Below are 14687 nucleotides of genomic sequence, written 5' to 3'. Positions count from 1 at the left end.
TTAATAGCAATAATAATAATAATTCATATTATTATCGTTATAATAGCTATGATAGGGTTTCATCTAAATTGTCCAAATTGTGGTTTTCTTTAGCCTAGAATTAACTCTTTATATTTAAATACCTTATATTCACATCAGGAGCAGGTCCTCTTTACAGAGGTCACAATGTATTTTCCATATTTACCGTTTCCTTCCTTGGGCTCACTCAGTATTTTTCCATACATGTAGCTAGGGGGCTTGAAGGAAACAGCAAATACAGCAATTTTCTGCAAAAATTCCCTGTGAGCTAGTGATGACGTTTCCAAAATGAGCTGACAAGAAATAAAAATGCAAGAATGGAAGCCGAAGATTTAAATTTGGAAGTACAAGGTTTTAGCACTTTTGGTGTCGATGTGGTCGTCCAGTATTTATGCTAAGCTAAGCTAAGCTAAGCTTTAGGTAAGCACAGTATCTAACTGGCAATAAGCGTGATCCTTCTGTGTGCTTAATGTGTTCAGATGTTGTTTTTCTCAGCTTTCTTTGCACTCTGTAACACAGACGTCTACGCAACATTTACATTGTGGGAAAAAAAATGGTATAATCAAATGTATACACACAAGAGTGCCTAATGTAAACAGGTGAGTCAAGACCCACCTGTCGAGTCAAGAAGGTCATGACTAGAGTTCAAACACTGGGTTTTATTGTAATGGACCTTACTCCTCTTTCCTCGGCTGAGGAAATAAGTAGATGAAACAGTCCAAAGGAAAATAAATGTGATATGAATAAAATACAATTTTGTAACTCAAATGTCTGAAATCAACTCCAAATCAAAGCTGCATTAGGTAAAGGTATACATTCGAAACTCCTGAGGAAATTGTGAGTCAGCAAATGTCATGTACACCTCAGGGTTCCTTTGAGGGGGCTTGAAGGGAGTCGAATGAATAACCTCAGAAATCCTCTTGTTAAGCATGTTAAGCATCATTTCTCCACTGTCAATGGAGAAATGATAAATGATGGAATAAGTTCTACAGATAAAATATTTCTATCGAATAAATTCCTAGAAAAGGTGTCAGTAAATAATGGAGAATGTTACGATTCCAAGGGATCCATACAAGCTGACATGAAGACATTATACACGCTCAGTATATGCGAGTATAGTGTAGCTGTAATGTTTCACGAGTTTGATGAGTAAAAACACAGTCACAGTATTGACTCAACAGTGGCAACATGAATCATATTTGTAGCCACTGAGGATTCCATGCAGGAGCCACACTGGTGGTGACAGTGACTGGCTCCAACCAACACTGAGGCATGATAGACCGCTGCCGTGAAGGTGACTCCTATCCGGCTAAATAAACTCATATATAAATGTGTGTTTGTGCATGTGTTCGTTATACTTACATGTAATCATTACATGCTCATTACATAAAGAAATGCCTCTTCAATTCCATGAAAGGTTTTAATGACATAACAAATCCATTCACATTGGCTGCTAAAGTAAAATGTCTCATGATATCATTATCTCAAATGAAAATTGGCAAATGAGCACATCAGCTGCTGGACACATAGATCAAGGCGCTGGTTCTGTTCTCACCAGTTCTGTAATGAGTGGCCACGCATCTGTGCTCATTGATCTCACTGCTTGTCACCTTGGTGATGTGATTCTGGCAGATGATGTGCTCTTCAGGGAGAACGTGTCCCACTGATCCAGCTCTATCAGACTACCACTGTCAGGCAAGACTATTGTATGTGCTGTATTTGTATATTCTATGTACAATTGTGTTGTACGAGTATCAGGGTGGAAGAGGCGTGACTAACGTAAAGTGAGATGGTGTTACACATATAGTGAAAATATATAGTGACCAATGAACAGCGTTCACAGTGGTCACTTTGACTTGTAGTAGTAGTAAAAGTGTCACGTGTCATTATCAGCAGTGAAAGTGTGACAGTGAGCCTCCACCCTGGACCCAAAACAGCTAAATCTTATATTATCAGTATTATAATTTAGAAATTCTCAAAAGGGGGATATTGGCAAAAGGATTAGGATGATAATACAGAGTTATTTTGGTCACTAGATCAATGTCAAAAACAACATTCCCTGTTCCCTCGTTTTATTTATCAATAGTCAATGCATTGAAGAATCTTCACGGCAGAATGCTAAATCCATTAACTGTGCTGTTATACCTGACCATACCAAAATCTAAGTTGTGAAAAAGGGCTTGTTTTCACAATCATAACTGAGAACAAAAGCAAACAAAAATTCAATAACAAGCTTCTGTTTTATATACAGTGGTTTGGGTTGTCAAATGTTTTTAATACAAGTTTCACTAAAAAAACTTCCCTTAGAGGAAAAGCATACACATTTAAAAATGTAATAAATAAATTAAATACATTTTGAAACGTATAAAAGGATCTATTTCAACTGTTTGCAGCTCACACAAGTTCTCCCCTCATTAAGAATCCGTTAAAAGACGAAGAAGCTGCTGTTCCAAGCTGTGAAACTCTCTGTCAGGCAGGAGATACCGCTCGATGATACCCATCACATCTTTCTCAGTGCTGAGCTCATAGTCCTTCTTGTTCTTGAACGGTAAATGTCCAGCCAGCTCACACAGAGCAACATTGAACGCAGAATCCTCTTTGGCACCGAAGCAGGACATTCGGGGCCACACAGCGATACGAACACCTTTTCTCAGACAGACATTTGTTTTGTCCTGTATCCGATCACAGGGAGGACATCCTCTGGTCAAAAACAAGTTGTGGGCAATATTTCCATCTACAAGAAAGTCTGTCACTTCACAAATTGCACTGGCAACTTTCTCCACATCCTGTGATTCAGCGTAAAACACAAAACCTGCGGGAAAGTCCAACAAGCGATAAAAACCTTTGTCGGGAACCAACGGCTTGAGCAGCATGGATTCTATCTTCATCTCATGGTCCATGTAATAGCCATGTAGGTGTAAATGGTTGACTGACGCAAATCCGCCCAGACTGTTGAAACCCACGCGAAAGCCAGTGTCGGCACTCAGGAGCACAGATTCAATGCCGCCCTGGATGGTGATCCTCGTCAGAACCTGCGGTAAACAGCACGACGGTTCTGGAACGAAGAGACAATGTCCAAACTCCAGTGGACTGACGTTGACCAGCACGACCATCCTGCTCTGCTGAGGCAAGGCTGGGCCTCCCTCCGTGTCCTTTATCATCTCAAATATAACTTCCTCTGGATTGATTTTGTTAAAGTTAAACTGTTTGGCGTTGAACTCCTGTTTAATGCTCAGTATCTCCTGAGGCTTTCTTTTCTCTGTTCCTCTTTGAATATTCAACTGGGCCACGTAGCCGTGTGACCCCGGCATGATGCGAGTTTGCAAATCACCCAGATTGTAGCGGAAAAGTCCCCTCGCCATCCTGTCGCTCCAGCCGGCTCGGACGACAGCGTCAAACTGGGCTGTCGGTGACGGACCCTTTTCACTGCTTCGGTGCACATCTGTGACAAAGTCCTGGTCGGTATAAACAAACTGGAGCGGCATAGTTGGATCTGCTGGGGAGACACAGGAATGAGATTTGGGGGTCATCCTTGTAAAATGTCAAACAAGCCGGTCAATTAAAGAGTTAGTCGACAGCAGGCTTACAATTAGGATTATTTAGAATTATGTAAATTGTTATGCCCTATTAAAAAAAATCAATGGCCCAAAACTTATTAATAGAAATATTTAATATAACCGAGAAAACCACAAAACTTTTTACATTTGAAAAGGTGGAGACAATCTGAATTGTGAGTAAAACTATTATGTCCACCTCAAAATGATTTAATAACAAAGTAGCAGCCCTAAATTCATAACAGTAATGTAAGTGGAGGACAGAAACTTTCACAAAGATCTCTGACAGAAATAATTACATAAATGTGCATGCTGCAAATAATGTGGTTCAAAGCTTAGATAGATGCACGTTGGTCCTTGCTATTTTCCAAAAAATGACATCTACATCCACATCTTTTATAAGTACTGTGGTTATAACTGTATACAACTGTATACATTTGTTTAATTTAAACGTTTTTTTGGCCCTTGATAAGTTCAGGCATCAACATTGATTAAGTACATCTCTCACCAAACTTTATCACATAGAATACAAATGCCCTACATTTGTTTGGGGGAAAAAAAAAAAATCTAAATTCCTAAATGAGGGAATAATATTAGATAATATCACACTGGTGTAATATAATGTGTCTATAACATCCTCAATATCACTAAGACTTATAAAAACTATATATACACTACAGGCCTTAAATGGATGTGTCATAAAGACAACACGTTTAAGAACAACACTCAATTATATTAAAGCTCAAACGTGGCTGTAAAGAACCAGCATTTCCGAGGCTGTAAAAAATAAACATCAAGAAAACTATGTTCCATTCATGACTGAATCAGTTTGGAACAGTCAGAGACTCGAGCTAACCAGGTTTTCTCGTGGGAGGCGGAAGACGCCACGACACAAACCCAAGCTCGTTTAACTGTGAACTCACCTTTCGGTTTTGTCATCGTCTTGAAACAGACACGAGTTCAACACGTTGTTTTAAAAAGCTTCAACACATGAAGAGGACTCAGCTCACATGCTACTTCCGTAGCACCGGTTCTTTTTCTTCTTCGTCTGCTTCTTCTTCTTCTAATGATGATGGGCGTTTGCGAACCAGCTTGTAGCTGCATTACCGACACCCTGTGGACTGGAGTGTGGAGCACTAGATTGGCAGCAAACTAAACTAAATTAAAAGTTAATTATTTTCTTTAGTTCTGTTTCTCTTAAGTAGATCAATAGAAGAGTATGTATATTTATTGATGTCTTTCCTTAGTTTTTAAAGTGACATTTAGATTTTCGTTGTTTAACCCTGATACGAATTACCTTATTTGTTTGTTCGATTTTTTACACTATCAATACATAATTATTTTTTATTTTTCCAGTGTTCACAGAGTCCAGTTGGGTGCTTTCCTATTTAATACGGTATGACCAATTTTCAGAAGGTTAATGACTTTCTCTCCTCTTCCTCTCACCATTGCCTCCTTAGACTATTTCTGCTTTGCTGAATGGTACCTGTATGTAGATTGACGATATATCTGCCTTCCCGTTGCCTTCCACTCACACGTGAGCAGGAATACATTGCGACCACCACCCTTTGGTCGGTCATGGCTACTGCAATGGGTTACACAGTCATATTTCATTAATACAAACGGACCTCAGTAGTTGGTGAGGTATCTCCTGTTCTCTAAATTGCCTAATTCATGTGGAGTTGTCTCCCCCTTGTGTCCTGAGGCTTGTACTGCAAAGGAAGTTCAACATGCCCAGGATATCTTTTTGAAATCTGGCTTCTCTTAACCCAACATTAGTTTTGCACCACGAAAATGGTTATCAACTATAACACTTTCTTTCTTATAGTCATATTAAAATAAAGTGACAACAGTCATTATGTATTTATTTAGTGTGATAACACTATGTTTGTTTATTTACTGACACTTTTGTTTGTTTGAAGCTCTGTTTTACAACCATGGTGAAGTGACATCCTGTCCCTGTCAGTAACAACGATTCAACTCATCTATTAAAGTATCTTTTGGTCTTGATTATTTCTCCCTTCACAATATGGTTTTATATACAGTCTACGGTCATATCGAATGATGACACTGGTTTCCCAGTGATCTGATTGCTCAGTATTTGGGTTGTTGACAGTATTTCTTTTGTTTCTCAAACTCCATCAACTCCAGAGCAGATTGGAGGGTTTCCCTGCAGTCAATTAAACAACAACTTAATACCAGTTTCCAGTGATCTATTGTTTGGTATTGCAAACTCACTTCTTCCAAAGTTCTATCAGGCAGCAGATTAAATGCTTGAATATTTATGAAAGTAGTCTACATGTTGATTACTCTGTAAGCTTGACCCATTGATATTATTGTAATGGACGACAATTTGCTAACAGGAAGTAATGTGTGCAAGCATAACACACTCGCCCCCTATTAAACACAAATGTTAGTCACATGGAATGATATGTGAGCAATACTTAACTGTTAAGCCACTTTCCAGTTTTGTCTTGGCTGACCGTCACAGGCTAACTTTAAAAGCATGAGCAGCCGGCCAATCAGACATCATGGTTATTTTAGCCTCTGCATGCCTTTGCAGATAAAGTAGGCAGTGACTGGGAGAGGTGTGGACGTCTGCCACACAGTTTCAGGGCTCACCACAGTTGATGCATTCAAACTGAAGCAGCTGGATTTGAGATCACGTCACATTGCTCACACATTATTACGGACCAGTGAGAGGAAGGATGGAATCAAACAACCATCAAGTAAGTGATTGTGTTGCTTGTAGGAAATATATTGTTGACATAGTACAGAAAGAGCTGAGGCCCCCCTCTGAATTATTGTTTTTTTTTTTATGTTTCTTACTCACCTACCATATAAGAGCTTGAAGAGTTGTAGTTTTATCCGAGCAGATGGTCTGCTCCGTTATGCCTGTAGTTATTTTTAACACCATCAAGAGTTTCTGTTACAACCCATCAAACTTACCACAGTAACACAGCCCACCTACTCGCCTGTTTAAAACATCAATGTCAGATCTGTAAAAATCCCACTGTGATGAACTATGAAGAGCATATTTTTTATAACATAGTCATACATTCAAACTACCACACAGAAACATAAGGGGGAATTTTAAAACTTCGCCTTGTTTGTGTGTGCATGCATCTCTTTCACTTTGTTCTTGCTATTTGTGACAGTTTTGTTTTTTTCTCTTTTTGTAGACGGTAAAGAAAAGTGAGGATGAACGCCACGTTCTAAATATAAATATGACACCAGACACTAATGCAGAGCACGCAGCAGGAGCTCAGCAGTCACCCTCCTCCCTCATTGTCCGAGGTATGTCACACAATCCTCCACTCACTTTGTAGTCTTGTTTATTTATGGTTTACTTTGAATTTCAATCAAAACATGCTGAAATCTTGGATTATTGTGTTAACGATATTGTTACCAAGTGTGTATTAGAAAGTTAGTACTGTATTGCATGTAGTACAGTACTGCATGTAGTACAGTAGCTTTATAACATTTTTTAATGTGTCACAACAATATTTAAATGTTTCTTCTTATTTTCCTACAAATACCTTTTTTTTTTACAGAATAAACAATTACAACAAGTTAATTAACATTTTGGTATATATTCAATTAACAGATTGTCTTTACACAATTTCAATAACTTTAAAGTCATATAGATTAATTTGACTTAACAATACCAATATATATCTTATTAAAAACAATGATTTACCATTTATCTAATCTTCACACCAGGTTCGTCTAACATGTCTGCAAGGAGCAGAGAACCCAACCCTCAGGCCTCACCTGGTCCTGTGGCAGAGAAGGAAAATGCAATCAAGCCATCTCTCCAGATAACTTCGAACACATTCACTGTCAAGGATGGTGAAGATTTGAAAGTAGAAATCCCAGTGTTTGGACAACCAGCACCCAAGATTGAATGGAGAAGAAATGGTGATGCTGTGAAAGAGACATCAAGGCTCCAGGTTTCAGCTACACCCTCATTGGCAGTTCTTCATATAAGACATGCTGCCAGGGAGCACTGTGGTCATTACTCAGTCACAGCGAGCAACAGCGCTGGAGAATTCACAGGAGAAATCAGTGTGGTAGTTCTTGAAAAGCCTGATCCGCCCAAAGGGCCTGTGAGGATTGATGAAGTCAGTTCTGACTACGCTATCATCTCATGGGAGCCACCTGAATACACCGGAGGGTGTCAGCTGGACAACTACATAGTGGAGAAACGTGGAACTTCAAGTACAGACTGGCAGACCGTGTCAGCAACCACAGTTAGAACTACTATCAAAGTCACCAAGCTGAAGACAGGAAGTGAATACCAGTTTAGAGTGTTTGCAGAAAATAGGTACGGAAAGAGTATGGCAATCACCTCTCCTATCGTAATTGCACAATATCCCTTTAGTGTGCCCGATGCTCCTGGGACCCCCTGCGTGTCCACCGTGACAAAGTACAGCATGGTTGTTGAATGGCAGCCCCCAGCCAAAGATGGAGGCAGTCCCATCATCGGCTATCACCTTGAACGCAAAGAGAAGAACAGCATTTTATGGACCAAGCTGAACAAGTTTGTTATAACCGATGCTCGCCTCAAAACAAGCGGCCTGGAGGAAGGCATTGAGTATGAATTCAGGGTCTTTGCTGAGAACGTGGCTGGACTCGGTCCATCGAGCAAGATTTCTGATTGTTATGTGGCGAGAGACCCTTGTGATCGACCTGGCAAACCTGACGCCGTTGTTATCACAAAAGAGAACATCACACTTCAGTGGGAAAAACCCAAGTACGATGGTGGAAGCAATATCACAGGCTATGTTGTTGAAAAAAAGGACCTCCCAGATGGCAGATGGATGAAGGCAAACTTCACAAACGTTATTGAGAATCAGTTCACAGTCACAGGTCTGACAGGAGGCCAAAGTTATGAGTTCAGAGTAACTGCCAAGAATGGAGCCGGTGTTTGGAGCCCACCTTCAGAAGTTGTGACCATCATCGCTCAGGATGTTATTGAAGCACCCACCGTGTTCATTGATCCTAAGTTCAAGAGTACTACTGTCATTCAGGCGGGTGAGACATTCGTTATTGAGGCCGATTACTTTGGCAAGCCCCTTCCTGGCGTATTATGGCTCAAAGACAGAAAAGAAATCGACAAAGTTACACCGAGAATGGAGGTCAAGAACACCCTCACTCACACAACTCTTACTGTCAGGGACTGCACACGAGAGGACGGGGGCCAGTTCTTATTGAGCCTTACAAACATTGGTGGAACTACATCACTGCCAATTAATGTGAAGGTCCTGGACAGACCTGGTCCCCCTGATGGATCTGTGAGGGTGAAAGTTATCAGTGCAGAGAAGTGTAATCTTCACTGGAACCTCCCTTTTAATGATGGCGGCGCCTGTGTTTCCCACTACATCATTGAAAAGAGGGAGACCAGTCGTGTTACATGGACAGGGGTTGATGATCATGTTGAAGCTGTCAGTTACAAAGTAACAAAATTGGTTTCTGGTAAAGAATATATATTCAGAATTGCTGCAGTGAACAAATTTGGTGTTGGTGAATTTTTGGAATCAGACCCCTTCATCGCACAAAACCCTTTTACAACCCCCAGTGCACCGTCTACTCCCACAGTAAGCGCAGTGACTGGTGACTCTGTCGCGCTAACATGGGAAAGGCCAGAGAGCGATGGAGGCTCAGAGATTGACGGCTACATCTTGGAGAAATGTGACAAAGAGGGTGTCAGGTGGACTAAATGCAACAAGAGAAGACTAAATGACTTCCGTTTCCGCTGCACAGGGCTCACTGAGGGACATTACTATCAGTTCAGAGTATTGGCAGAGAATGCAGCTGGTGTGGGTGCACCAAGTGAGCCAAGTGAGTATATCAAAGTCTGTGAAGCTACTTACCCACCCGGTCCCCCTACCAACCCTAAAGTGACAGACTACTCCAGCAATACTGTGTCTCTGACCTGGGCGAGGCCCATCTATGATGGTGGTGCTGACATCAGTGGATTTGTAGTTGAAATGAAAGAAACAGAAGAGGATGAGTGGATTACAAGCACACCAGGCCCTGGTGTCAAGGAAACAAACTACACGGTGAAGAGACTGAGAGAAAATGCAGAGTATAATTTCCGTATAAGAGCGATCAATGCTGCTGGAATTGGAGAGCATGTGGATCTACCTGGGCCAGTGAAGGCGGCTGAAAAACTGGAAGCACCTGAGATTGAGCTGGACACCACTCTGAGGAAGATTGTGAACGTTCGAGCCTGCTCTACCTTACGCCTCTGTGTCACCATCAAGGGAAGGCCAGAGCCTGAGGTTAAATGGTCAAAGGAAGATGGATCCCTCACTGAGCGTGCTCAAATTGAGGTAACGAGCTCCTTCACAGTGCTTTTGATTGAGAACGTCAACAGAAAAGACTCTGGAAAGTATGTGCTGACTGTTGAGAACTGCAGTGGCTCTAAATCAGCCTTCATCAACGTCAGAGTATTGGACTCTCCCAGTGCCCCCACAAACCTAGAGGTGAAGGATGTAAAGAGAGACTCTGTGTCCATCTCCTGGGAGGCACCTCTCATTGATGGAGGATCAAAGATTTCACACTACATAGTAGAGAAGCGCGAGGAAGCTAGAAAGGCCTTCACAAGCGTTTGCAGCAACTGCGTTAGGAACTCATACAAGATCGACCATCTCCAGGAGGGTTTCTTTTATTATTTCCGTGTCCTGGCTGTGAACGAATTTGGAGCTGGACTACCAGTAGAGACCACTGAGGCCGTTAAAACATCCGAGGCTCCTCTGCCTCCGGGTAAAATCACTATCAGTGATGTCACTTCCAATAATGTGACCCTCTCTTGGGAGAAACCTGAAAATGACGGAGGAAGCAAAATCACATGTTATATTGTAGAAATGCAAGGAGAGGGAGATGACACATGGACAATATGTTCACAGAGTAAAGCACTGGAAGTGACAATTGATGGGCTGACAAAAGGAAAGGAATACTTCTTTAGAGTGAGTGCTTTAAATGAAAAGGGAAAGAGTGAACCCAAGTCCCTGTTGGCACCTGTTACCATAAAGGATACTAGCGCTGAGCCCATTATTAATTTGCTGTCGAACACATTCAGTGTGAAGTCAGGCAATGATTTGAAGGTTGATGTTCCATTCAAGGGTGTGCCGGCCCCAACAGCAGCCTGGAAAAAAGATGGCAGCGCATTGAAAGAGACGAGCAGAGTAAATGTACACACATCTGACACATCATCTCAGATCATTATCAAGGATGCCACTAAGATAGATGTGGGTGTGTATGAAGTGACTCTGTCCAATTCTGTCGGAAGCACATCTGCTGAAATTTCAGTTAATGTTTTTGAAAGACCTGGACCACCAAGTGACCTCAGTGTGGATGAGGTGAGCGCTGACTTTGTGTGTTTTTCATGGCAGCCCCCACATTATACTGGTGGATGTGAAATCACTAACTATGTTGTTAAGAAGAGAGATACAGGCAACACAACATGGCAAACTGTGTCAGCTACGGTTGCAAGAACATCAATCAAAATTGCCCGTCTGACACAGGGTATTGAATATCTGTTTTGTGTTGCTGCAGAGAATCGCTATGGCAAGAGTCCGTTTATTGAATCTGAACCTGTTGTTGCCCAGTATCCCTTCAAGCCCCCTGGTCCACCAACTGACCTCCACGTTGTGCAGGCCTCAAAGTCTGTAGTGGTCATTGCTTGGAACAATCCAGACAGTGATGGTGGCAGCCCTATCATGGGGTATCATATTGAATGCAAAGATCACAGCAGTATTCTGTGGACAAAGTTAAACAGAAGCCTGGTGAATGAGAAACAGTTCAAGGTTACGAGTGTTGAGGAGGGGCTGGTGTATGAGTTTCGGGTCTGTGCTGAGAATATGGCAGGTGTTGGACCCTGCAGTAAGACATCTGATCCTGTTGCAGCACGAGACCAGTGTGATCCCCCACGCAACCTCACAGTCACCAACATAAGCAACAGCTCAGTTTCCCTCTCATGGGATAAACCAGAATATGATGGCGGAGCAAAAATCACTGCTTACATTGTTGAGTGCAAAGAGCTGCCAGAGAGTTGTTGGCTGAAGTGCAACTTCAACAACTTGATGGAAACCTTTCTGGAAGTGACTGGCCTCACGGAGGGTGAACAATATGATTTCCGTGTGATTGCAAAGAATTCAGCTGAACTCTTCAGTTCACCCTCAGAAACCACAGGACCTGTTACAGTACAACATGATGTAGAGCCACCCAAAATTATCTTGGATGCCCAACTGAGACAGGTGGTGATTGTCAAAGCAGGAGACCTCCTAAGAATAGATGCTGAAATCTCCGGACGCCCCAACCCCACAGTGTTTTGGCTGAAGAATGGTAGAAATATTGGCACCAAGGGAAGGATTGAGATTACTGCAACAAAGACGCATACCTCTCTTCTCATCCGAGAAAGTGTTAGGAAAGACTCTGGACAGTATACTTTGACCCTACAGAATACAGGAGGTACCACATCTAAAGATATCGCTTGCAAGGTTCTGGACAGACCCGGCCCCCCTGCTGGACCTCTGGAGGTTTCTGGACTTTCAGCGGAGAAATGCACCCTGTCATGGGGACCCCCTCATGAGAATGGTGGTGCTGAGATCATGCACTACATTGTAGAGAAGTGTGAAACCAGCCGTGTTGCCTGGACTCTTGTGTATGGTGACATGATGGCAACCACTTGCAAGATAACCAAGCTGCTCAAAGGAAATGAATACCTTTTTCGAGTGAGGGCAGTGAACAAATATGGGGAGGGTGAGACTTTGGAAAGTGAGCCCATTAAGGCCGTGGATCCCTTTAATGTCCCATCTGCCCCAATGGATGTTGAGGTCACAAGTGCAACCAATGAGTCTATGACCATCTGCTGGAAGAGACCAAACTCTGATGGTGGTAGCCGCATCAGTGGTTACATCATTGAGAGGAGAGAGAAGCAGGGTGTTCGCTGGGTAAGGGTCAATAAAAAGCCAGTCTATGATTTACGAGTCAAAGCCTCTGGTCTGCACGAGGGATGTGAGTATGAATTCAGAGTCTTTGCTGAGAACGCTGGAGGGATAAGTGAACCCAGTCTCCCATGCCCACTAACCCTGGCTGAGGATCCAAAGTTTCTACCTTCTCCTCCTGCAAAGCCCATCATAGTTGATTCATCCAGGTCCTCAGTCAGTCTTTCATGGAACAAGCCCTTGTTTGATGGTGGAGCAGCAGTTACAGGGTATAAGGTTGAATACAGAAAATCAACCGAAGAAGACTGGATTGTTGCTGTTCATAACACTGATAAAACTGAGTTTACGATAACTGGACTCACATCAGGGACAGAATATATTTTTATTGTCAGATCCATGAATAAGATTGGTGTCAGTGAGCCAAGTCCTGAAACAGATCCTCAAATAGCTGTCGAGAGAGAGGAGGAGCCAAGGTTTGATATTAGCAACGAGATGAGGAAGACCCTTATTGTTAGAGATGGCAGCTCTTTCACTTTGACTGTCCCTTTCACAGGAAAACCTGTCCCCAGTGTGTCATGGGACAAAGCAGATGTCGATCTTAGAGTCAGGGGACTCATTAACACCAGCAGCGGCCTCACCTCTGTCACAGTGGAACAGGCAACACGTGACGATTCTGGAAAGTACATAGTCAAACTGCAGAATGCTGCTGGATCGGCCTCTTTGGCCCTGAATGTGAGGGTTTTAGATTCCCCTGGTCCACCAACTCATATTGTAGTCAAGGATGTAACCAAAACCTCTGCTACTGTCACCTGGGACATCCCTGAGAATGAGGGTGGAGCTTCCGTCAATAACTACCTTGTGGACATGCGGGACATCAGTAGACAAGGGTGGACAAGACTCACAGATAAGTGCCGTCGACTGTCCTATAAGGTGTCTGACCTAGAGGAGGGTGGAATCTACTTCTTCAGAATCACTGGGGAAAATGAGCATGGCATTGGTGTCCCAGCTGATACCAAAGAGGGAACGAAAATGACAGGTACAATCTAGGAATACTAAACACATATCATAACAATTTTGTTTGTATTGGAATTGAAAAACTTAAAAAATTGAGATAGAATTATGTTGTTTGATTACAGTAAGGTGTATAATATGTAGATATATACGGTTAGCCATCATTCCTAATTCTTTGAACATGATTCTACTTACTGAATGAAATGTAATTTTGTTTTTATTATTGTTTGTTTCAGATACGACAGATTGGGAGACAAATCCAGGACCTTAGCTTTTCTCTATCCTGGAGCTGAGCTTGACATCTCCTGATCTCTATTTCAAGATCATTAACTATATCTCATTTATAATCATTTTTGTCCTTTCCGCAAAAAAAATATTTGTTTTTTTATTTAGACAGTGCTCTCTGAATTAATACATTATCATAAGCTGCTATTTTGTAGGTATAAAATTATATTTTTAATGTTTGTATGAATTAATGACTTGGCTGAATTGCAAATATTAGAAAACCAATGCAATCAATACTTTTGGTTTCTGCTGCAACAAGAGAAAATAAAGATGATTAGAACAGTTATTATCTCTGACATGTTTTGAATGTATTTGTTTATTAGTTTGTTGGCAGGATTACAAAAAACTACTCTACTAATTTCCATGACATTTTGTTGAAAGGTGGGGTATACGTTGTGGAGCAGATTCAAATTAGTATTTTTAACATAATAATTAATTTCTATGATAATATGTCACTTATCTTATTGGGGGAAAAGTCTGGTGTGTTTAGGGGAATGCAATGGGTGTGTGAAATTTGATACAGATCCAATTAAAAATCTGGATCTAGAGTGAATTTAAATTTGGTTTCATTAAGGGACTTAATTATAATAATAGTAATAGTTAATCAGCGTGATGCCTTTTTATTATTTGAACTGTTCCGTCCACACTTCAATACCCCAGTTTAAAAATAAACACAACTTTTGCGAAACTTTTCAATGGGCATTTAAAAAAAGGAAAAAACTTTAAGGCCATGTTTGTACAATGCAAGTGTGTTCCCTTTTTGGTTTTAATATATTATTGATATTATTATATTGTTATTTTGATTTGGTGCTTTTCTCTGTATTATGCCAACGTAAGTTAATGTTTCGTGTGGTAAAAACTATGG

The 14687-nt window shown here is 41.5% G+C and overlaps 2 protein-coding genes across 3 annotated transcripts; one reads left to right on the top strand and one right to left on the bottom strand.

Annotated features, from left to right (window-relative positions):
- Nucleotides 1-1318: 1318 nt before the first annotated feature.
- On the bottom strand, nucleotides 1319-4633 carry gdpgp1 (GDP-D-glucose phosphorylase 1). Of its 2 annotated transcripts, none has more exons than XM_062389270.1 (2): nucleotides 4496-4633; nucleotides 1319-3514 (listed from the first exon to the last, which is right to left on the bottom strand). In XM_062389270.1, the coding sequence occupies exons 1-2, from the start codon at nucleotides 4509-4511 to the stop codon at nucleotides 2433-2435; spliced, it is 1098 nt and encodes a 365-aa protein (XP_062245254.1). In that variant the 5' UTR covers nucleotides 4512-4633; the 3' UTR covers nucleotides 1319-2432. The 2 variants fall into 2 exon arrangements, with proteins under 2 accessions (XP_062245254.1, XP_062245255.1); XM_062389271.1 differs by having other exon boundaries at nucleotides 1319-3511; nucleotides 4496-4612.
- A 1530-nt stretch (nucleotides 4634-6163) lies between these two features.
- LOC133954612 (titin-like) lies at nucleotides 6164-14108 on the top strand. Its single transcript, XM_062389024.1, has 4 exons — nucleotides 6164-6301; nucleotides 6755-6869; nucleotides 7296-13562; nucleotides 13774-14108. Exons 1-4 carry the CDS (start codon nucleotides 6281-6283, stop codon nucleotides 13806-13808), a joined length of 6438 nt encoding a protein of 2145 aa, XP_062245008.1. The 5' UTR covers nucleotides 6164-6280; the 3' UTR covers nucleotides 13809-14108.
- The last annotated feature ends 579 nt before the right edge of the window (nucleotides 14109-14687 follow it).

This window comes from Platichthys flesus, chromosome 6 (assembly GCF_949316205.1).
Source record: "Platichthys flesus chromosome 6, fPlaFle2.1, whole genome shotgun sequence".
Classification (NCBI taxonomy): domain Eukaryota; kingdom Metazoa; phylum Chordata; class Actinopteri; order Pleuronectiformes; family Pleuronectidae; genus Platichthys; species Platichthys flesus.
Note: the sequence above shows the minus strand (reverse complement) of the source record. Positions and strands in the feature narration are given on the sequence as shown.

Bases quoted from the DNA above. Each gene is read 5' to 3' on its own strand.
- LOC133954612 (XM_062389024.1), top strand. From the start codon at position 6,281: ATGGAATCAAACAACCATCAA. The intron at 6,302-6,754 runs GTAAGTGATTGT...CTCTTTTTGTAG, and splicing joins TGGAATCAAACAACCATCAA to ACGGTAAAGAAAAGTGAGGA. The intron at 13,563-13,773 runs GTACAATCTAGG...TGTTTGTTTCAG, and splicing joins AGAGGGAACGAAAATGACAG to ATACGACAGATTGGGAGACA.